At 35.1% G+C, this 26,102-nt stretch overlaps 1 protein-coding gene across 1 annotated transcript in view; it reads left to right on the plus strand.

Annotated features, from left to right (window-relative positions):
* Positions 1-26,102, plus strand: part of LOC108911806 (protein lap4) — a 212,075-nt gene that overhangs the window by 57,579 nt on the left and 128,394 nt on the right. The window contains exons 3-5 of the mRNA XM_023456349.1: positions 7,886-8,175; positions 8,542-9,250; positions 15,361-15,524. Of these exons, the coding sequence (XP_023312117.1) occupies positions 7,886-8,175; positions 8,542-9,250; positions 15,361-15,524 (1,163 nt within the window). The remainder of the gene's footprint in view (positions 1-7,885; positions 8,176-8,541; positions 9,251-15,360; positions 15,525-26,102) is intronic.

A 26,102-nucleotide genomic window follows, 5' to 3' on the forward strand; every position in this document is an offset into this window, starting at 1 on the left:
TTAATTTCTTAGGGCAAAGACTACGGCTATAGTCTGTTTAGAAATGAAAGAGAGTAATAAAAGCTTATTATGTATGCAAATCGTAAATAAATGTAGTACTGGTTTTTATATTATGTATTTTCCGTATAGATGAGGTGTACTTTTAAAAAAACTTTGTGTGATCGGACTGTACTAAATTGTAGCAGGTAGCTAAAATTTAATCCGCGACAATCCGTCTTTATGCCGCTTCAATTTCTCGGTCCATTTCTCTTATAAGTAAACAATATAAAAACAGCATTTCAAAACATGAGGCTACTTTAAGCATCATAACCGGATTAAGAGGGTTTTTAGTAATTCAAATAAAATTATTCAATATTATTATCAAAATATTTATTTAAATTTAATGAATAGACTTTTATTCCACACAAAAATATATGTATTTTGAAAATTCAAATTATGGTGAGTAAATGTAGTGTTGTATAAATGTACAATAAAGAAAATAAAAAAGTAGGTATATTAAAATTCATCCTCTGAATATTCTGATGAATTATCTTCGTCTCCTAGATTGATAACGATAGGTTCCACAGTAACGTCAATTAAATTATCGAGTTCCCACATTTTCTCCTCTTCTTTTTGTACATGATGTATACATCTTTGCCAGTTATCTGCAGTTACTCGTTCCAAGGAATTTTTTAACAAAATTTTCACGTCACTTAATTTAAACGTCGTATTATTTCGCGCTACATCTCCTTTTACCTGCGCCCAGACTAATTCGATTGGGTTAAGTTCACAGTGATAAGGTGGTAACCGTAGTACCGTTATTTGGCGATTTGTTGCCATTTCATCGATAACATATTTTTTCTGATCTTTATTAAGATTGACAAGTGTCAAAAGTTCCTTTTTCACCATATTTGTTTCAAAAGAAATGTTTTTTCCGGATAACCATTGAATTATATCGGCTTTCCTCCAAGCAGTCGTAGGCGTCCGCTCGGTCTGCCGTGAATGGTAACTGGCATTATCCATGACAATTACAGACCCCGGAGGAATAAGATCCAACATCTGTGTAAAATACTCTTCGAAAACATCTGCGTTCATGTCTTCGTGATAGTCACCTGTATTTTTAGATTCAAATAAAAGTAAACCGCCATCTACAAAACCACTGGCACTACCTATATGTGTCACTATTAATCTTCGCCCTTTACCTGAAGGTGCCTTGAACCCTGTTGAAAGTCCATCCAAAAATGCTTGTCGAAAACTTTTTACATTTTTATCTTGCCATACTTTTGTTACAGTATATCCCTCGTTGACCCAAGTTTCGTCTAGATAATAAATATTCCTCCCTTCGTCACGGAATTTTCTAATTGATCTTAAGTAGGATCTTCGCCAACAAATAATTTCATCTTTATCGATAAGAACTGACTTCCTGTTCTGCTTTTCCCAGCAAAAATTCAACTCTCGTAAGACGGCCCATAATTTGCTTCTACTGATTTTTGGCAAATCGTTGTCCTCTGAAAGTTCACTTAAAATTTTGTTTAGCGTTGGTATTTCTTTTTAAAAATAAAATGAGTGTACTTTTCTGCGAATGACATTTTTGAAGAAATTATTTATAACGACTTTTGACCTCTATGTAGATGATTTTGGGGGATTTACAGTATCTTGTTCATTTTTTGTTTCCTTTAAAAGTCTGTAGATAGTCGATTTTCCAATCCCTGTCATTTTTGTTAGCATTAGTGTTACCCGATAATTACCTGAAACGAAATATCACCACGCCCATGGCCAGTTCTTATCTCGGGGTTTTATTACTCTCTTTCATTTCCAAGCAGACTATAACTTAGGACGAAGATCTTTTTATAAATTCACCACAAGTATTGTGAAATATCTAGCTAACTGTAATAATGTGATATATAAATTATAAACTGTTTATTTAGTGTTTGCAACATATTCTTAACCTGAAACTCAAGTGTGACTTATACTCTTTTTCCGAGACTTTTTCATAGAAAGAGGTCATGTCGTGCCAAGTTCAGTTCAAAGAAATATGTATTTTCCGAAATGATATTTTTAAATATCCACTAATAACACCATTTAATTAGAACAAAAAACGTTTGTATTTGTTCTACTTTGACGTCACGGTTGGGAAACTCCTCAAAATTAGATAAAAACTGTTATCTGACCTAGATTTCTGGACGCACGAACCTGCCACTGGTGTCGTATCCCACGGGTCTGCCTTTAGTCATCCCTTATACACCTTGCCCTCGTTCCAGTAAAATCATTCCACGTTCGTTAGAAGGGTATTCGATTAAGGCAGGTAGTTCTCTAAGTAACTTTACTATACTCTGTTTGGAAATGAAAGAGAGTAATAAAACCCGGAGATAAGAACCGGCCATGGGCGTGGTAATATTTCGTTTCAGGTAATTATCGGGTAACACTAATCCTAACAAAAATGACAGGGATTGGAAAATCGACTATCTACAGACTTTTAAAGGAAAAAATGAACAAGACACTGTAAATCCCCCAAAATCATCTACAGGGAGGTCAAAAGTCGTTATAGATGATTTCTTCAAAAATGTCATTCGCAGAAAAGTACACTCATTTTATTTTAAAAAAGAAATACCAACGCTAAACAAAATTTTAAGTGAACTTTCAGAGGACAACGATTTGCCAAAAATCAGTAGAAGCAAATTATGGGCCGTCTTACGAGAGTTGAATTTTTGCTGGGAAAAGCAGAACAGGAAGTCAGTTCTTATCGATAAAGATGAAATTATTTGTTGGCGAAGATCCTACTTAAGATCAATTAGAAAATTCCGTGACGAAGGGAGGAATATTTATTATCTAGACGAAACTTGGGTCAACGAGGGATATACTGTAACAAAAGTATGGCAAGATAAAAATGTAAAAAGTTTTCGACAAGCATTTTTGGATGGACTTTCAACAGGGTTCAAGGCACCTTCAGGTAAAGGGCGAAGATTAATAGTGACACATATAGGTAGTGCCAGTGGTTTTGTAGATGGCGGTTTACTTTTATTTGAATCTAAAAATACAGGTGACTATCACGAAGACATGAACGCAGATGTTTTCGAAGAGTATTTTACACAGATGTTGGATCTTATTCCTCCGGGGTCTGTAATTGTCATGGATAATGCCAGTTACCATTCACGGCAGACCGAGCGGACGCCTACGACTGCTTGGAGGAAAGCCGATATAATTCAATGGTTATCCGGAAAAAACATTTCTTTTGAAACAAATATGGTGAAAAAGGAACTTTTGACACTTGTCAATCTTAATAAAGATCAGAAAAAATATGTTATCGATGAAATGGCAACAAATCGCCAAATAACGGTACTACGGTTACCACCTTATCACTGTGAACTTAACCCAATCGAATTAGTCTGGGCGCAGGTAAAAGGAGATGTAGCGCGAAATAATACGACGTTTAAATTAAGTGACGTGAAAATTTTGTTAAAAAATTCCTTGGAACGAGTAACTGCAGATAACTGGCAAAGATGTATACATCATGTACAAAAAGAAGAGGAGAAAATGTGGGAACTCGATAATTTAATTGACGTTACTGTGGAACCTATCGTTATCAATCTAGGAGACGAAGATAATTCATCAGAATATTCAGAGGATGAATTTTAATATACCTACTTTTTTATTTTCTTTATTGTACATTTATACAACACTACATTTACTCACCATAATTTGAATTTTCAAAATACATATATTTTTGTGTGGAATAAAAGTCTATTCATTAAATTTAAATAAATATTTTGATAATAATATTGAATAATTTTATTTGAATTACTAAAAACCCTCTTAACCCGGTTATGATGCTTAAAGTAGCCTCATGTTTTGAAATGCTGTTTTTATATTGTTTACTTATAAGAGAAATGGACCGAGAAATTGAAGCGGCATAGACAAAGACGGATTGTCGGGGATTAAATTTTAGCTACCCGCTACAATTTAGTACAGTCCGATCGCACAAAGTTTTTTTAAAAGTACACCTCATCTATACCGAAACTACATAATATAAAAATATTGAATATAAGCGCCAGTACTACATTTATTTACGATGTGCATACACAATAAGCTTTTATTACTCTCTTTCATTTCTAAACAGACTATAGAACACTGTATTGAGAATTCATATACTTCTAATCCTTCAATTTGATTTAAGAATATACTCATGGAGGAAGTTTTTAATAATAATTAAATTCAGATCTTCATTTTGCGAATAATCGTTTATTTTGAAAGATACAAGAATAAAATTGGGATCTATTTTCTGTTACTTGTAAAGTGGAATATGGGCAATCCCAACACTCGATTTCTAGTCTTAATCGCGCAATTCTACCTCCGAAACGTTCGTAGTTTGTTAAAAAAAGGTCTCTCGTGGCACGAATTCTAGCGTTCGACCTTTCGATGCGCCGCGCGCGCTAGATAGCGCGAGATGAGAGATGAGAAAAAAAGCGAAGATGATCCGGCGTTCTAGCGTGCCTCTAATGACATCACCGGCGGGGCATTGTACTCGGGGACCCATTCGGATCACATTCACTTGGCGGTCGGGCAACTCATTCGTTACCTTTACTTTTCGGTGCAAACGTATGGGACGTTCCAAAAATAAATATAGAACTTTAACCGCACATTGTTTAGACAGACAAAAAATTAATTGCTCGGTAATTACTTAGTTGGATAAATAGTAGCGGCAATTGTGAGAAAAAAAAACTAGGAAAGATAGATACAGATCAACTATGGGCGTACTTATATTTTTTGTCAAAGGGAGTTGAGGGGCCAATTGTATATTTTTGTTTGTTTTGAATAGACTTTAAAATGCTTTTCGCGGATTCCTTTTTACATCAGTACCATTGATCTAGTAACGGTTAGATGGCGTTGGTGCTGCTATAGTAACAGAAATTATTGAAGTTTTATTCTTTAGCCAAAATACAGAATTACAAATATACAGTAAATTACTGTCAAAACATGAAAAATAGATGGATCATAATATAATAATCCTTTTTTTTATGAAAAAGAAGCTGCCTTAAGTTTTTCCCTTTTGTAATCTTATAAATAAAAAATTATTTTGCAGATATACATAGTGTTCCTGAAAAGGGAGATGGAGGGCATGAAAATAAGCAACATTTATTAAGCAACTGATGCGATAGTTTAAAACATTACGTTTTAAATTGAAAAAAAAAAAATCCTGGTGCGGCAGCCAGTTGTACCTTTGATATCGATGCTGCCGCGCGCCGCAGTGCGAAAACGCTGATGACGGTCTTGACGGTTTAAATTTTGTTTTCGAAAATGTTGAAATTTATTCAAATCTCGTGTAAAAGTAACACAAATTTTAAACGATCTACGTTGCCGTGTGCTAATAAACGATCAAATACTCAAAATGACAAGTCTCATTTAAATTGTACTGACATTCTCCGTACATAACACCATATCTGCTTGTTCTTGATCAGAAAAGCTTTTATACTCCGGCTAATACTGCAGCACACGACGCACGTGCACAAGGTGCACAGGATCGGCTTACGTTTATGGTTAATTTTCTAAAATAATTTTCTCGAAAATAAAAGCATTTAGATCATCGGTTGCTTAATAAAAAATTGCTAATTTTCGTGACTTTTATCACCCTTTTCAAGGAATGCACATATTTCAGAAATGACCTGTATAATGCAGGTGAAACCGATTGTTGCGTTTTAATGTAATCTTATTGTTTTAAAAATTTTTAATATTGTCCAAATTCATTTACCAACTTGGAGGAAATAAAATAACGTCCCAAACAAAATTACTGGTCATGTGGCTTGCATTCATTTATGAAGATTCTGTGTCATAAAATAAGTAAGAATCACTGGTACATCCAAAAATTTTAAATCCCACTCTTCATGAAATTAGTTAGCTTTCTCGAATTCAAACAATAGCACCGTTGTTTTAGTTTTTCCAGGTTTTCATCTTTTTAAACGAATTGAAAATAAAAAATGCTATCATTTTTTTGCCAAGTGTCTTTTGTACCCTTTATAACTATCCAATTTTGATACTATATTTAAAACTGCACTCTTAGAAAAGGAATAAGTGACCAAATTAGTATTAAAAAAATTATAAGTAAAAAATTAAAATTTTTGAGGTTATGTATCTCCGTTAATATCAAATTTTCGAAAAAAAAACGATAAACGAACTTGTCATTCATTTTTCCAGAAGTATCAGCCCCGAAGAATTTGCTCAGAGTTTCCGGACACTCTGTATAAAATAAGTATACTTTTATCGGCCGGCGCTGTTACATCAAATATTAAATAGCATAAAATAGTATTTTTTTAATGTTCTTGGTTTGTTTATCGTTGAAACTACCTAAAAACTATATACCTACCGATTAAATAACCCCGTTGGAATCGCATAAACGACACCTATGTCCTGCGGCGTCCTTGTGTCGGATGCAATGCCAAGGCTTCGAGGGTGAACGACACACGCCTGCCGAATCCGTATCAACCTACTCTGTTTTTTTTTTATGTCGTCGGGAAGCGGCAAGCAAAACAAATGCACTCGAAACCCCCCTCCCCCCTAGATTTGGCAACTGTTAAATGAATGGCACAGGAAACTTAGATGGAAATTTTAGACTGGCAATAAATCATCTTCCGCGTTCGTGAATATAGTCCGTTTCCCATTAAAAAAATATTTTTCTAAAAATTTTCAAGTATTTAACAAGTATTACATAATAGAGTAAGAAATTTGTGCCGTAGACTTACTGGATTAGCCGCTGCTGTTAGCCATTACATTAGCACTTGGCAATGGGAATAGCCATTTAGGACATATCTCTGCTAAAATAATCGAAATTGTTTATTATCACATACCTATATTGAATAGAATACAATACACACTGAATTAAAAAATTAGATGATGTATTAAAAATACCCAGTGGGGCAGCTGTAGCAGTCGATATCTTTTATACACGGCTGGAAAATCTACATAGTCCATCTGCCTTTACGTGAGAGTGACAAAGTAAGTCATACAAATCCGTACGATAGACAAGGATAGTTATATTGAAAACGTTTCATAATCTGAATAGTGACCGCCTGTTGACTATTCAGATTATGAAACGTCTTCAATATAGCCATCCTTGTCTATCGTACGGATTACTATGACTTACTTTGTCACTCTCAAGTCAAGGCAGATGGATTATGTGGATTTACCAGCCGTGTACATTTGATTTTCAATACCTATGTCTTATAAAGCATCTTCATCTCACCAAAATTGTTTCACAACCACTACATTTTGTTACTGTACTATCACAGTGTAAGTGAGAAATACTTTTATAGTATTTATAGATTTATTAAATCGATAATCATAGAATTGGCTCGTATCAATGCCTGAAATACTAAACCAAACCAGTCACGGTACCATCTGGCAGTGATACAGGTCATCCCCCCACTTTCCCCGCCTTATTTACACACCGAACTAATGAGCTCTTGTAATTAAAATTTTATGTTTCTAAAGCAACTAATAAAAACGTCATTAAACGTAACAGAAAAGTAAAAGTCTTTACACAAATATTTAGAGGACGATGGTTTTGCGGGTTGTTATGCTGTATATCCTATATACTTTGTCGCCGCCAATTACAAACTTAACGTTGCACTTCGTTAGGGCTAGGCTCTGTGTGGGACAAACCGCTATTAGAACCTTTGGCCTTCCCTGATGTTCATTTCGGTTCAATGCTTCACGCTGTTTTTCACTGTTGAGATCTTCAGTGGTGCCCACGGAAAAGCTTCGCCGCTATGACCCTATTACAAGTTTTCTATTAGATATTTGCCAGTCGCGTCTCTAATTATTATAAACAATGGAACGAATAATAAAAAATAGAAAACGTACTTTGATTTACAATTGCATATACCGTACTAATAATTTTTTTTATTTGTTCCAGATATCCCGGACATTCCCGAGAGTATCGGGCAGTTGCGCGCCCTGCGCGTGGCCGACTTCAGCTCGAACCCCATCCCCAGGCTGCCGCCCGCCTTCAGCCAGCTCAAGTCGCTCACCATCCTGGGACTCAACGACATGTCGCTCACGTCGCTGCCGGCCGACTTCGGCATGCTCACCTCGCTCACGTCGCTCGAGCTGCGGGAGAACCTGCTCAAGGAGCTGCCGCCCTCCCTGGCCCAGCTCAGCAACCTGGAGAGGCTCGACCTGGGCGACAACGAGATAGAGGAACTGGTAATTATATCTATACCATTAACTTTGTTCCTAGACCTAGGGCATTCGAAACATTGAATTTTCAACCTGCATGCGTCTGTTGTTTTGGAATGCACTGGGAACAAAGCTATTACCGCCTGTAATATAAAGCCTCACGTCTGACGCGTCGGCGCCTAGTGACGTCATTAGCAGTGGTTATCTAATTTTTAAATATTTTTCAACATTAAGTGAAAACTGCATAGGAAATGGCAATTCAGACAATATTCTACGTTTATCATTACCATGAACAGGCAGAGACAATGCTACACAAGGTCGAGGTTTTATAATCTAGATGGTAATGACCGAACCCGTTGGGATACACAGTTTTGTACGTGGTTTTTGTTTCAGCCCCCTCACATAGGAAAATTACCCGCCCTCCAGGAACTCTGGTTGGACCACAACCAACTGCAGAGTCTCCCCCCCGAGATAGGCCAGCTGAGCAACCTGACATGTCTAGACTTGTCCGAGAACAGGCTGGAATATCTCCCCGAGGAGATAGCCGGCCTGGAGAGCCTCACCGACCTCCACCTCTCCCAGAACGTGCTGGAGACGCTGCCCGACGGCATAGGAAAACTAGACAAACTGACCATCCTCAAAGTGGACCAAAACAGGCTCACCTCCCTGAATTCCAACATAGGCCACTGCCACAACCTGCAGGAGCTCATCCTCACCGAGAACTTCCTCAGCGAGCTGCCCGTCGAGGTGGGCAAGCTGGTGAAGCTCACCAATCTCAACGTGGACCGGAACAGTCTGACTTCCATCCCCGAGGAGCTGGGCAACCTGTGCGAGTTGGGGGTGCTCAGTTTACGAGACAATAGACTGACCATGTTGCCGGACACGTTGGGCAACTGCAGGAGGCTGCACGTCCTCGACGTCTCCGGGAACCGGCTTCCGTTTCTGCCTTACACTCTGCTGCAGCTGAACCTGAAGGCGGTGTGGCTGAGCGACAACCAGGCCCAGCCTTTGCTGACGTTCCAGACCGACACGGATCCGGATACGGGGAAGACGGTCCTCACTTGTTTCCTGTTGCCGCAGCAGGAGTACCAACCCACGATAGGTGAGTGTCGTGTCAGTTACATGCGTAATGATAAATATAACTTATTTGTTTGCACAAATATTTGTGTCGTGTGGATGAAATAAATCGTAGTGATATTTAACTGCACAGTTTAATCTCTGTGGTTTATCTGCACAGATAAAACTGGAAATCTATCTGACGTGTCATTGGAAAACAGTTTGGTTTGTATGAATATGCATGCTGTGTGGATGAAATAAATCGTAACGACATTTAAGTGTACAGTTTAATCACTCTGATTTATCTGCACAGATAAGGCTGTGCTGGTTTATCTGAATGTGGATGGAAATTTTTTTGGTTTGCAAAAATATTTATGCTGGAATAAATCAGAGCTAATATTTAACTGCACAGTTTTATCGCTACGACTTATCGTTACATGTTTAAATGCTGGCATTATGCCAACTTAGACATCAATAGTATCAATTTATGTGATCAAATCAAAGTGTGCAGATGGAATAAATCAATGATATATTTAACTGAACAACTAAATCGCTGATTTCTCTATAGATTAAACTGTGCAGATGTGGATTGAAAATCGTTTGGTTTGCGTAGATTTCTATGCCTTCTGATAGGAATACTTAGCAATATTTAATTGCACAGTTTAATCGCTGTCATATAAACTATTTATCTGCTGTCTGGATGGTTTTAGTTTGCACTGGTATTTATCTGTGTGGATTGAAAAATCGAAGTGATATTTATCGGCACAGTTAAATCGCTACTGTTTATCTATACGTGTATGTATAGTTGACATTATTTCAGCTGCACACCATTGTTAAATCGTACTGATTTATCTGCAAACTGTACGGATGTATCCGTACTGGATGGAATAAATGATAGATATATTTAATCGCACAGTTAAATCGCTGCAATCACAGTCAAACTGTGCACATTTATCAGAAGTGTGAATTGAAAATAGTTTGCACTGGTATTTATCTGTGTGAATGGAATAAATCGGAGTGATATTTACCGGCACAGTTAAATCGCTACTATTTATCTTTACGTGTATGTATAGCTGAAATTATTTCAGCTACTACCATTGGTAAATCGTACTGATTTATCTACAAACTGTACATATGTGTCCGTCGTGTGGATGGAATAAATGATAGATATATTTAATCACACAGTTAAGTGACTAGGATTATCTGCACAATCAAACTGTGCAGATTTATCAGACGTGTGAATTGAAAATCGTTTGAATGGGATAACCCATAGCAACATTTAATTGCACATTTAAATCTTACGGTTTATCATTACATTTGTACCTGGCATTAGCTGAGCGGCATTGTGATTGGAGAAAGTTTACGTCTCTGAATTTCAAAACATTTTACTGTTTAAATCCTACATTTTTTTATGTTGCTGTTACTGTTTCTCCAGTCACGGACCACTCGGCTGTTATTCGTGATTATTGTTTTTCGTCAATTATTTCTGCTTTGGGCGAGCACTCTTTTGTTTATTTGCAGCAAGAGGTTTTAGTAGCTTCGATGATTTGTGTTTTTTTTTAACTCTGTGTTTGTTTGCTGATCTTTTGTCTCCCGATGCAGATAAATGTTCGCCCCAGTATGTTGATTGAAAAAACCGTAAATTTCGGTTGTTATAAATAATCAATGTGTTTTAATGTGGTGTAAATTGAAAAGCCGTGTTTTGGCAGCATGAAAGCTTTAATAAACGTGCTCGGTGAAATTGAGCTCGTTCAAGGCCAAAGTCAAAGATAATGATTACTCATTAAAGCGATGCGTGGATATTCCTAATATACAGGGTGGTCCATTAATGCCACAAAGTACGATGGCGCTCTTAATATAAAGAAGATTTTTTAAAATTATTTTCAAATACGAGGTAGTGGATAATATTCATAATTTTCAAGTGCAAAATATTTTGACAGTGTGCACAGGAAATGTTAGCCAACAAATTTGTAGAACATTTATTATTTTATACAGGGTGCTTTCATATGAAAGACGTGCCAATTTTACAAATTTCTAATTTCGGTATTTTCTCCGATTCACAGTCACACACAAAAAAAGTTGTCTGTACTTTTCATGCGACATATGTTATCCGTAGTATTTTTGCCTCCTGATAACGAATCTGGTGTCAGAATTGAGCTATCACATCACAGGAATTTTCTATTCTTAAAAACAGGTCAAAAATAGCAAACATTCACGAAAACGTGCTACGATAAATACAAAAAACATTTTTTTCTATATTCAATTGTTTATTTATATGGTTGAGACTCCGCCGAACGTGAATTTGCGGTCAGAATTGATGGTTCTTTTTCTAACCTCAAAAAAACGGGTGAGATCACGAATTTTCAGAAAATAACAGATTCGCGCCAAATTTTGTATACGAGGGTTTTCGGGGTCGCTGATCACGGATCTGAGGTCAATTTTGAAAAATTCAAGATGGCGGATCCAAGATGGCCGACCAAATTTTAAAAAATAACAGGTTCGCGCCAAATTTGGTATACAGGGGTTTTCTGGGTCTCTGATTAATAATTCGAGGTCTGAATTACGAAATTCATTTTGTAGTATTTTTGTTTACTTTATAACCAGAGTACCCAATCATGTTTTAACCTTCTTTTTTCTGCTATATCTTGTTTTTTTTTCTGTAAACGATCTATTCATGGTTTTTCTGCCTAATCTCAGGTAATAAAGTAAGGTAATTGATTAAATTTTTAAAAACGTATTTTGTAAATCTGATCTCGGATTCGTCATCAGTGACCCCAAAAACTCCTGTGTACCAAATTTGGTGCGAATGTGTTGTTTTTTAAAAATTTGGTCGGCCATCTTGGATCCGCCGTCTTGAATTTTGCAAAATGGACTTCGAATTCGTGATCAGTGACCCCGAAAACCCTCGGATAACAAATTTGGCGTGAATCTATTATTTTTTTAATATTCGTGGTATTTGACCTTAATTGACCCGTTTTTTTTGAGCTTAGAAAAAGAATCATCAATTCTGACCGCAAATTTACGTTCAGCGTATAAATGGAAGATTTAAATATAGAAAAAAAAAAAATTGTATTTTTCCTAGCACTTTTCGTGAATTTTTGCTATTTTTGACCTGTTTTTTTGAGGTTAGGAAATTCCTGTGATATGATAGCTCAATTCTGATACCGGATCAGGAGGCAACTTTTTTTTTGTGTGGCTGTGTTATTATTCAAATACAAAGCCTTGTATTTAAGAATTACTTTTGATTATTATTAAATTTTTATAATCGTTCGTGGCCAATATTGTGCCGTTAGAAGTAAATGAAGTAAATCTAGTTTTGCAGCTTAGCCTGGTGTAGTTATTTGAATTAATAATCCAGTAATTGAGAGGACCACCCTGTATAATAAATTGGGCATTGACATTCGCATTGTCGGCTGAAAAATGCGACGGCAAAAACGTTACTCGCGATTTCTATTCAGTTGGTGCACGGTTCAACGCTTTAGGAATGTACAAAAACAAAAAAAATTGTAAATTCAAGCTTAAAAGTTCATCGGTACGCAAATAGCGATTCGTCACAGTGAGAGTGGTTACCGCCATCCAACACAAAATATTTTAGTTTCTTATAAAAAAAATATGGAAATGTCGTCACATAGCAATTCTAAAACGGTGGAAAGTTTATTTAATTTGTTGTAATTATTACGTTTTGTAAAGAAATAACATTTAGTTATCAATATTGGCTATATTAAAATCTAATATAAAAGCGATTTTTTACATCCTATTATAAGCTTATAGCGTATGTATACATTTAAACTAAACAAGTTTGGAAAAAACGCAACCTTGACTTTACAGTAGCTACACAGAATGTTATCTGTACATTCCAGAAATAACCATAATACAAATTACCAACCTATTGATTTCTATCAATTTTTGAAATGTCAGAAATCGTTAAGTCCCCATTACTGGGTTATCTCGATTCGTTAAGTAGCCTATATAGTACATGTCTCGTTATCAGTTGGTTGGTAAACATTAATTACTGTTTTTGTACCTGATACCTTGCTCTAACAGGGGACTTAATTGTCTACATTTAAAAAGTTTTTCATATTTGATCCAATAACATGTTTTTTTGCCTGCCAAAACACGGTTTAAATTGCGTTATTTTTTATTTTTTGCTGAAATTCAAACCTTATTAATTTTTCATGGGGATATACCATAATTTCTCATGGTATACTTTATACAGAGTGTCCCACTTAAGACGGAATCCTTGGTGTATCACAAAACAAAAAAATGTCTTACAAATTCGCTAAGGTCCGTGCACTATTAATAATTAATTCATCAAATTTGTCCAATATACATTTTTTACATCAAAATCAGGGTTCATAGCGGCCGGGAATACCGGGAAAAGTCAGGGAATTTGTTATTCTTCATAAAAAAACAGGGAATAGTCAGGGAATTTAAAAAATATTCATGAAAGTCAGGGAATGTTTGCAACTGGAAATTTTGTGAAAGCCGGCCCTGGGTTCTTGAAAGAGAAAACTATTTGTGGTTTTGAAACCTTTATCCCGAGTCCAATCGAAAAAAAATTTAATGCATAATCACCAAATAGTATGTAAAAATGAACTACAAGTGACCTGGATTTTTTTATAAGTCAGGGAAAACCTGGAAATGTCAAGGAATTCTTTATTACTTTTGAACTATGAACACTGAAAATTAACGTTCATACCATCAAATTAATTTTATCAAACTGATTTAGTCACATTAGTAAAATAATAATTAAAAGTTATTATAAGAAGCTTTTTTCAGTCAAAATGACGTCCCAAACTATTTGAAATTATTTTTATTTATACATGTTTCGTTTCTTTTGAATGTTACCTAATTTTATTTAGCAAATTTTTAAATTTGATAAATTTTAGTCCTATTTTGATAAACAAATATTGGGTCTAGGTCGTACCGTTACTAGTTATTTGACGTTTGTTCAAAGACGTTGTAATTTGCAGTATGGTGCACTTGTCAGTCCGTTCAATTTTATTCGGTCGTACATGACGTCAGCAAGGAACTACAGACTTCCGTATTGACACAAGTAGTAATTATACTTAATTATATTAAATATAAACAGATCGTTTATGTTAATAGTGATATGTAATACGTAAAACGTGTAATTTCAACATTTACATATGGTAAGATTCTTGTTTAAGACGTCTTTTTAAGTATGTAGAGTCTAAATGTTAACATAACCTTAAATATTTTGTCAAGTTTGAAAACGTTTCCTGTTTTGCATAATCAAATGAATGATGTGTAGATGTTTAGGCCGCAACAGCTCTGGATTGTTAGAAAAACCACAGAAAGGTTCCTTTTCATGCCAATATATGATTTCCGGCAGTCTTGTTCTTTAGTGACGTCACCAAATACGCGTACCTCGCAAATATCTTAGAGTCTAAGCAAAACTCTTATCCTTTACATTAATTAAATACGTTTTAAGTAGAAAATTAGTAGTTACGAGTCCCAAAAAATGGATGAAATGGAATTTTCAATACCAAGATGGTGCGTGAAAATGATATTTGAACATCGTTTAGCTTAAAACCTAACATAACCTACAAGAGTAGCTATAATTTTTATGAAAATATTATCTTATTCAGTGATAATTAAACACACGACATCAAAACGCATACGAATAATAAAGAACGCACAAAATTTAGTAGAAAAACACCAAGAAAATGCCATTTCGCTGATCACATTTTCGAATGACACCAAAATTGTACTTACTTAGACTTAATATAAAAGCAGATAATGTGTTTCTTTTGAAAAAATGAAGTTAAGTAACACCTAACAGAAATGGGACTGACTGTATGATTTTAAAATACTGAGAAATTGATTCAGTACGACTCTTGTTTACGCTACGGCAGAATCTGTATTAAGTGGGACACCCTGTATGATATGGTAGCTGAATTGGGTAGCTGGTGTGTTGCATTAACCCAATCTTTAAATAAACTTAGAGTTCTGTGTTTATTAAATAAATTCTACTGATATTTCAAAGACAGTCCGATTCAGCGACCATAAAACCTTGTGTGATTCTCCCCCTCCCCTCCCGCTAACACCGCCCACGCCCCCCCCCCCCACCTCCCCGCTTTTTTCTGTTTCTGTGTAAAGCACCGTTTTTCTGTCTCTGTTGCACCCTGTTAGCTTCTGACGGCCGCTTGTACCGCTGTGACGTCACCCCAGGCCTTTCTAACGGTACGTTGACCCGCACAGATGACGCCACCTCCGAGGACGACTGGCAGGAGCACGAGGCCAGCAGGACGCACTCCGTCAAGTTCACCGATCCCCAGGAGCAGGATAACAGAGAGGTGAGCTCACACTCCTACCCTTCGATGGTGTGGCTGGTCGGGTGCTACACCAGGGCCAAAGAGACGGCCGTGCGGTGGTGTTGCGCCTCCAGGGGGCGCAGCCTCAGCAGAAGCAACAGCTATTACATGCTGAACGCGCTCCGGGACACCGACGAGGTGTACGCCGCGGTGGAGTGCTAGACGGCGCGCGGGTCGGCGCGTTTTTATAGGTTAGGCGCGGGCGCGTGACTTCTGAACGGCCGATTTCGGTTGGGGGCTAGTATAAGCTATACTCCGCGGTCGAAATTATAGAGAGTGACTCATCGCTAGCTTTTGGACTAGTAAGGGGGATGAAGCGTGCCGGGAACGAAAATCCATTGGCGTGTGTGCGTAAAGGGCAACAAGATATAGAAAATATTGAAAAAACATAATAAAACATAACATCTAATATTTTCTACGGTTTGCTGTAATCGGCATTTTGATCCATTTTAATTATTACAGCATTTTAAAACGTCCCAGTTGTGTTTTTTTAATTTATAAATTTATTATAGCCATGGAATTAGACCCCTCGTCTACGCTTATGCTATGACGTTTCTCAGGACTGGTAAATCAAGTCCGTTTACACCCACTAAAAAAGCATTTCCCTGTTCCCTACCAAGTGCAAAAGACAGAGATAGAATATAGATCGACGTTCAGTGTAACTCAGTCTATAGACGATTATAGATTCTATCGATGTGCGTAGCGAGCGGCACAAAGATAAATAATATTGAACCGTATAAAAATCATTTTATATTTTATACGCATTATGGTAATAGTGTTTTTATATTATGTCTGAATCACTCTCTATAATTTCTACCGCGGAGTATAGGGAATCTTGCCGGAATTGCTCGAATGTTGTGGCACCGTGAAAAGAATCGGTTGGACCAGGTATCTGCGGTCTAAGTGCCGTATGTTCAATTATAACATCTAAAAAAAAACTTGAAGGTTTTATATACAGGGTGGGCCATTAGTGTGAGAAAGTAAAATAACTCCCTTGTTATTCGTTATACAAAAATTTTTTATATAAAAGTTGTACAGAATCAAAAAACTTAAAAGTACAAAATTAATTTGAAATACACATGGCATTGAGTAAAAATATAAAAATATTACATTTTTTAAATGGAACACCATGTATATTTTTAAACATATGGATTTCCGAGAAAATTTTATATACGCTAATATAAACAGTGTATTATTTTAGTGCGGGGTTGCCAAGTTATGCAGAAAATTCTTCGAATTTTGGAAAACATGACCTCGAAGCAATTAACTTTCAACTACTAACACTTGGAGCAAAAATATTTGACAGAGTTATAGGCAAATGTTAGACAAAGACTCCTATTTTAGCTAATATCGGTATTTTATAGAGGGCATTTTTTATAATACGATCATTTTTAGAAAGTTTAAATTTGATTTTCTATAGTCTGTTTAGAAATGAAAGAGAGTAATAAAAGCTTATTATGTATGCAAATCGTAAATAAATATAGTACTGATGCTTATATTCAATATTTTTTTATATTATGTTTTATCGGTATAGATGAGTTGTACTTTTAAAAAAACTTTGTGTGACCGGGTTGTACAAAATTGTAGCAGGTAGCTAAAATTTAATCCCCGACAATCCAACTTTGTCTATGCCGCTTCAATTTCTCGGTCCATTTCTCTTATAAGTAAACAATATAAAAACAGCATTTCAAAACATGAGGCTACTTTAAGCATCATAACCGGGTTAAGAAGGTTTTTAGTAATTCAAATAAAATTATTCAATATTATTATCAAAATATTTATTTAAATTTAATGAATAGACTTTTATTCCACACAAAAATATATGTATTTTGAAAATTCAAATTATGGTGAGTAAATGTAGTGTTGTATAAATGTACAATAAAGAAAATAAAAAAGTAGGTATATTAAAATTCATCCTCTGAATATTCTGATGAATTATCTTCGTCTCCTAGATTGATAACGATAGGTTCTACAGTAACGTCAATTAAATTATCGAGTTCCCACATTTTCTCCTCTTCTTTTTGTACATGATGTATACATCTTTGCCAGTTATCTGCAGTTACTCGTTCCAAGGAATTTTTTAACAAAATTTTCACGTCACTTAATTTAAACGTGGTATTATTTCGCTCTACATCTCCTTTTACCTGCGCCCAGACTAATTCGATTGGGTTAAGTTCACAGTGATAAGGTGGTAACCGTAGTACCGTTATTTGGCGATTTGTTGCCATTTCATCGATAACATATTTTTTCTGATCTTTATAAAGAATGACAAGTGTCAAAAGTTCCCTTTTCACCATATTTGTTTCAAAAGAAATATTTTTTCCGGATAACCATTGAATTATTTCGGCTTTCTTCCAAACAGTCCTAGGCGTCCGCTCGGTCTGCCGTGAATGGTAACTGGCATTATCCATGACAATTACAGACCCCGGAGGAATAAGATCCAACATCTGTGTAAAATACTCTTCGAAAACATCTGCGTTCATGTCTTCGTGATAGTCACCTGTATTTTTAGATTCAAATAAAAGTAAACCGCCATCTACAAAACCACTGGCACTACCTATATGTGTCACTATTAATCTTCGCCCTTTACCTGAAGGTGCTTTGAACCCTGTTGAAAGTCCACCCAAAAATGCTTGTCGAAAACTTTTTATATTTTTATCTTGCCATACTTTTGTTACAGTATATACCTCGTTGACCCAAGTTTCGTCTAGATAATAAATATTCCTCCCTTCGTCACGGAATTTTCTAATTGATCTTAAGTAGGATCTTCGCCAACAAATAATTTCATCTTTATCGATAAGAACTGACTTCCTGTTCTGCTTTTCCCAGCAAAAATTCAACTCTCGTAAGACGGCCCATAATTTGCTTCTACTGATTTTTGGCAAATCGTTGTCCTCTGAAAGTTCACTTAAAATTTTGTTTAGTGTTGGTATTTCTTTTTTAAAATAAAATTAGTGTACTTTTCTGCGAATGACATTTTTGAAAAAATCTATGATGTATCCAGTAAAATATACTAATGTACACCCATTACCTGTTAGCATTAGTGTTACCCGATAATTACCTGAAACAAAATATTAGCACGCCCATGGCCGGTTCTTATCTCGGGGTTTTATTACTCTCTTTCATTTCCAAACAGACTATAAAATTTTTCAAATGGAACACCCTATATTTTATTGTTCTATTTGATTACCCCACTTCAACTTTTATTAAGTCTGTTCTACTCCTAAAGTTGTTAGTGTTTAAGATATAGCAACATTTCTGGAAAAACCTAATTTTTATTATTTTCGGTCGCACGAAATGGCTTTGGAAAAAACTGTCGCATTGTGTCAACTTGTCAGTTCATAATTTAGCATTCCATTTTGAGTTAATTTTATTAATTAATATTTATTTTTGGCATTCTATAAGTTTTTTCAGGAATGTTGCTATATCTTAAAAACTAACAATTTTAGATATAGAACATGCTTAATAAAAGTTGAAGTGGACCGATATGTGAATAAAATAGAACAATAAAATGCAGGGCGTTCCATTTGAAAAATTTTAGAAAATCAAGTTTAAACTTTCTAAAAATTATCGTATTTTAAAACATGCCCTGTATAAAATATCAATATTAGCTAACATAGGAGCCTTTGTCTAATATTTGCCTATAACTCTGTCTAATTATTTTGTCCCAATTGTTAGTAGCTGAAAGTTCATACAACTTCTTCGGGGTCATGTTTTTTTCAAAATTCTTCGAATTTTCTACATAACTTGGCAACCCCGCAGTAAAACGATAAACTATTTATATTGCCATATATAGAATTTTCCATTTAAAAAATGTAATATTTGGCGTGTCTGGTTCTTACTCATCGCCCTGTGTGTTTCAAATTAATTTTGTTCTTTAGGTTTTTTGATTCTGTACAACTTATAAACTTTTTTTCTGTATTACGAATAACAAGGGAGTCATATTACTTTTTCACACTAATGGCCCACCCTGTATATAAAAAGACACGATAACTAACAATCACATTTTTATCATCTGACGACAACAGTTTTAACACCTCAATTGCTGTTGATCAGCAATTTGTTGAGAGAGGGAAATTTTTGGAAACAATAAATACAACAAAAAATGAATCACAATGAAATGTTGGCGATACCAGTAAGGATAGACGGGATGTTTGGACAAATAAATTATTGTTGTGCTTAAAAGCAAATAGTTTTAGTTAACTTACTTCAATTTTTATTTTATAATCTTTGATTTTGAACTTTTTTTTGAAACATATGGTACTTATACTGCGGACACTGGACAAAACTACTGACCATTATTACTTTGGTTTCTATCATTACTTACCTTTGGCATATTAAAATCTGATCGGTATAGTCTTTCCGAAGTCAGTTGAACATGTATAAAAACACCTATCAATAAAATTTAATGAGTTTCATAGGCGTCCCTAAAAAAGTTTTCTGCTAAAGATAAAAAATTGTAATAATTTGTATATAATGGGTAGGAAATTTCTATTATGTTCATTTGGCCTACAACATATTTCAGTTATTTATGTCCTCAAACAATTTTATTATATTGATGGTAAATTTCGTTTTGTTCCGTTTCAAAAGGTCTCCATGTTGTAATAATATTATTAAACAAAATGTCCTTATTTCTCCCTTTCACAGTTGTAATATTAATGATTAATTAGAAGGTGCTTATAATGAATTAAAATTACCTGAATCACACCAAGTTCCGCATTGCTGCACTGCACTGCTAGGCAATTTGTCAACAACTGAGATTTATTGCCCAGTCGCCCAGTGCAGCTGTATTGTACGCCGTTTACCCGCGCGCGTATTCTTCAAGTGGGCGCATACATTTTTACTACCTCCACGTTTAGTTCGACCAGACCTGTATATGGCTGGGTATGGCTAAATAAATACGGGAACAAGTTTTTCAAATTATTCAATGCCAAGTTGTTGCGTCAGCGATCGAAACTGATACATACTGCCAACCTCTTGGTTCTTCAATTGAGATCGGAAAGACTATACATATATTATTTGTACTTACGTCAAATTAATTTATGGTAAATGTCAAAATTTTGGCACCAGTTCCCACAGTTTTAACAATATTTCGAAGCAGTTTTCGAAAAAATGTTTTACTGGCGCTCGCAAAAAAACTATTCTTGAATACATAATCGACGATTTGTAACATAGAATCAAAAATAACAATTTCGACGAGGTTTTAAAATATGCCCGCGTTAATTTTCTACCCACCCTCGTATAATCGAATGGAAAACCGATTTCTTATCGTTTTGTTACTGTTGTGGGGAAGCTATAAAGAAATCCGGGGTATAAAATGACGAATAGATATTGTCGTGCTGTACAGTCAATTGAATAGTCACTAATTTAAGTAGGACGCATGAAAAAGTACAATAATAGCGGTTTAATCAAGTCACAAGTGCCTGTTTATTCACGGAGAGTAGTGCACACTTGTTTTTGTTTTCCTGGCAGGTGTCCAATTTAGTTGAGGGTGCTTGCTGATTGCCATTTAGGGATTTTTTTTAATATTGAACTTATATTGAATAAACGTGGTCGTCACTCTTTGTTTTAAAAGTGGAGTAAAATGTCATAATTTGAGCATTGCACTGTAATTTGATGATAAATGAGCTAATAAAAAATTTAAATATAGGGTATTCTATTTAAAACTGTATTTCTAATAAAGTTATGGGCACTGTTTAAAGTATGACATTTTGACTGTATGAGAGCACTAAAAATTAACTTTATTTTAAAACCATATTATTTATTAACTTTTATCGTCAATTCTCGAAATTGCTAAATAATTCCTAATTCATCAATCCTAAGGTAATCCGATTATCTAGATAATATTTATTTTTATAATATGCCTGTCCAGTAATACCTAGTTTAAAGCCTAAGTGATAAGTCTTCTAGCTTTTAGAATTACTTTCGATAGATGTTACGTTGCGTCATTTTAAACGTCTTGTGAGTGAGATTTTTGCTATAAAAAAATAGTGTATACCTTAATATATAAATATATTTGTTATTACTAAAAATTATACGATTTTTTTTATACAAGTTTACTTTGATATCAAAATTAATAGCGTACTCTTATCTGATTTATAGTCGCTACTCTTGTTACTCTTATTTTTCTTTTTCACAAAATCTGGGATGTACAATTTATTCTGATAATAATTTTGTATGCCTAAGGAGACTGCAATAAAAAGAATTATATAGTGGACCAGGCTAGGCCCCAAACTCCGGGTCCGAATCGTTCTTACTGCACCTCAATAAAAACAAGGTAGCCGCGTCCTTGCATAGATTTTGGAAATGAAATGGAGGTATGCGACACTTTTATTACCGGTACTTTATGATCTGCTGATAATAAACATGGGGATCCGCGGAATTGTGCACGTGCAAATCATATGCGCCCGTCGCATCGATATATGTATATATATCATTCAACTCTCTGGTTATTATGTTAACTCTATTAACAAAGTAAGAGTAGTGACTATAAATCAGGTAAGAGTGCGCTATTCATTTTTATATCAAAGGAAACCTGTATGAAAAAAAATCCAATAATTTTTAGTAATAACAAACATTTTTATATATTAAGGTATACACTATTTTTTTTATAATTTCTTATTTCAAAAAACGTCACGTACGTGTTACAGCACACTGCATATTATTCTAGTTTTTTAATTAACATTTTGTTTTCCAACCGAAATCTGAGATAGCATGTTTTCGTACTAAAGCGTCGATGTGCACTTTCCCAAGGTTATTTAAAAATGTATTGTTACAATTGTCGTTAAATACACATGTCAGAGAGTGTGTTGTGAAATATTTTTAATGGAAGATATTGTAAGCAAAATTTCAATACTTGGCTTGAAAAAAAAAATTAGATTGGGCGCCAGGTCACTTCATTGTTTTTTTTTATGAATCAATAATAAACATTGATATTGCCGTTCTGAAACACGTAGAAAGAGACTCACTGGGCGTTTGAAATGAGCAGGCTGTAGAGTACATATTTTTTTAGTACTTATGAGAGTATTTTTTTACAAATATAAACGATGCAATGATCTCTTATTTCCTTATCCAGTTTACGAACTCAGGTTTTTATTTCTTATAAGTATAATTTTTTAATAGCTAAATCGAGTATTTTAGGAAGTACGAACTAGTCGTTGAAGGTGCCAAAAATACTGTAGCTTCTTAGGATAAGTTATACCTTTTATTTTATTAAATTCATTTGTAGCTTTTTGTTGGAAATGTACTATTTTTCTTTTCTTGATTTTGTTGTACCGACTAACCCGATTTTTTCTGCTCCGCTCTTTCTGTGTCTGCATGGACATTTACTTGGTTGTGGTCATAATATCCTCCTTTTTTTTAATGTATAATTAGCATTTCTATGCTCTACTAATACCTTATTGTAAATTTAGATTAAACTTGCTGTACATATTGTTGATTTTTTTTTAATTTAGTGGATAACTTTTCTGTACATTTCGCACAAGTATTATCAAGGTACGCGTTGAAATATGAGCCGGCCTACAGGGCCGGCCGTTCAAATATTTCCACGCGTCGCCTCTAGCCTGTACCGGAACTAATTTCCATTGTTTTTATTTTGTATGTATTTTTTGTAATAAATTATTTTAATTGCATGGATGGATGTTTATTTATGTAGAGTAATTCCGGTCAGAATCAAAGGTCCTTCGGTTGTTTCTTATGTGCCCAAGGAAGGACCTTTCGTTGTGGCTACAACCCCCTTTTCTTTCTTGCCGTTTGTAAATAATTTTGGTGGTGGTATTTAGTTACATTTCCAACAAAAAACTACGAGGTGCTGATAAATTTTCGCTCATTAATTGCTTCAGAGCCGTTATATTACCAAAAATTGATTTTTAGTTTAGTTTTGGACGTTATTTTAGTAATTCTATTGCAGTGAATCATATTTTAAAGCTTAAAAATCTCCTTTGTAAGCATGACTGACAGATACGAAGGTCGTTTTTATGCCTAGCGCCATCTATAGTTTCGGTTCCAACCTTGTAGTAAAGTAAACGACGGTAGATGGCGCTACATCAAGCACACCGAAAACTATTCCAAATTGTCATACTACATAAGTACTGTCTATGGTAAAAAGTTAGATTTTTAATTAAAATGAAATATTCGCAACTAGGTTCTTTCAGAAATATCCAGGTAAGTTAAGTACTGTGTGCTAAATGTTAACATAAAGGGTGACCCAAAAATAACGCAGGATTCGAATTGCGTCATTTTCATTCTGAATAGTTGGCAGCATTGTACAGGGTTACACTTTGTAGAAAACACGTTGCGATTAGATAAAATGGAGCGCTAGACGATGGGTGAAAGATTGTGAAAATTCATTACAAATACGGAGAGCATGTAGCTGAGACTCTGTCCAAATTTCTTGGAATTTTCGGTAGAAGGAACGCCCGGAATGAAACAACTGTGAATAGATTAGTCGTCAAATTTGACCAAAGAGATTCAGCCGAAAATATTGCTACGGTGAATGATAGTGTGGGGGATATTCCCGAAACTTCAGTACGACGTCGGCCACTGCAATTAAACATTTCAAAAAAGAAGAATGCAGCGGATTCTAACAAAAGGTCTGCATCTGCATCCATTTAAGATTCAGCTGACCCAGGAATTGAAACCAGACGACCAGTTAATGGACATTTCTGCTCAAATAAATGCCTTTCCTAAATTAACCGCAGAAATTCGGAGAGTTTTCAAGGAAATTCAGCCACAGGTATGCGAAAGCATAAGAATTTTCTTAAAAGAGGTCTAGTATGCCAAATGAGTCGCGAAGACTTATCCCACATCTTCCATATTTAATAGCAATTTGAAAACTTGTAAAAACTTTGCCAACATTTTGATTAATATTTTTTCTTCCTCATGAAATCCTGCGTTTCTTCTGGAATACCCTTTACAGATATATGGTTAGTAGCAAATCCAACAAACGAGAACAGTTAACAGCACTATTTATTCGTTATAGGCTACGTATAGAAAGTTTTTATAGCTGGAGTTCCATATATACTCACCATTTATTACAAGCGATATCAACGAGTTTATGACATATTTGTCAACAATGCGGCATATTCGGACGCCGTAGGTGCGGTCGATGTGATTTCACAAAACAAACATATCGATCTATTCGTCATTCCTATCGAAAATTAATAATATCCGTTCCTTATCTGTGAATAACTCTTCAAAATTAATTATTCATGCCATATTTATGCTTTACGAGGAATTCGTATATCTATCGGATATGTATAAAAACAATTTATATATATTTGTATATGTATGTGTTATCTATAATGTTTAACATCAACCGCATTTTTCTGATAAAAAATGAACCACCAGCAGTCGAGGCAATAGTCAGTTAATAGTCGAGGAAATGAAGCACTGAACTGAACCTCCGAAATCTGTGCAGTAAGATGGATCGTGATGCGATTTTTTGCATTGGATTTGTTAGAGCGTCCAGAAAGTTTGCATGTGATCATGTGATCAATGAGAAATGAAAATTGCATCGGTGCATAAGAAAAATACATTTTTAAAATTGCATCTCGAAGAGTTAAAATTTATAATTCGGAAAATATTGACGGAAATGAGTTCAATTTTGCTACTCGGGGGTTTTTGGGGTCCCTGAACACGAATATCGCGACGGCAACGGTCTCCGAGATACCTAGTGCCCAGGGTGGCCGGTTTCCACGTCGACTCCTGGAGTTTTGTGGAAATTCGTTATAAACTTAGCCGAAACTCGTTATCTCGGGATTTTTGAGGTCGCTGAACACGAATACCACGACGGTAACGGTCTCCGAGGTACCGATGTCATCTTCATAAGCTTTATCGAATGTCTAAATAAATTATCCGAAACATTTTTTTTTTAATTTGGCGCTTTTAATACAGTTGGGAGCATTGATGAAATTTTAGGTAAGGACTGCGATCGCTGGCCGCTGCTTCCACGTTTTACTCTTACATATATACTAATATATACTCTTACACATACTATTATATACGCATACGCTCCAAGTTATAGCGCACATGTGAAATAAGAAAAATTAATAATAATTCATTTATTCTCAACGGATTAATACCCAATTACAGAGGAAAAAAAATATATGTAAGACAAAGTGTATAACAAAAAAAGTAGTTCACAATATACGACAAAAAAAAAAAGGAAAAAGAAAAACAACAATTAAGCAGGATAACCCATCAATAACTATAGCGTGGACTTAAACTAAGCAATAATATAACTTATACCATGAAAATTGATGTCGCACTGATCGGATATACCATTGAATAATTGACACATAGTATAAATCGGTGATTTAACTAATATATTAGTTCTAGGGGTTTTACAATAAAAAGTAGGCTTATATCTTGACTGGGCTCTTGGCACTGAAAATGAAAATTGTTGCAAAAGATAGTCACAATCAATTGAGTTATTAAACAGTTTACACAAAAAAGTTAACGCAGCGCAGTTTCTTCTGTCTGACAATGCAGGAAGACTGAAAGACTCGAGTAGAGTTAGATGATCAAATCCTCTGGGGGGATAAAACCCATTACATTTAA

The sequence above is a fragment of the Anoplophora glabripennis genome, unplaced genomic scaffold (assembly GCF_000390285.2).
Source record: "Anoplophora glabripennis isolate ALB-LARVAE unplaced genomic scaffold, Agla_2.0 scaffold508, whole genome shotgun sequence".
Lineage (NCBI taxonomy): Eukaryota > Metazoa > Arthropoda > Insecta > Coleoptera > Cerambycidae > Anoplophora > Anoplophora glabripennis.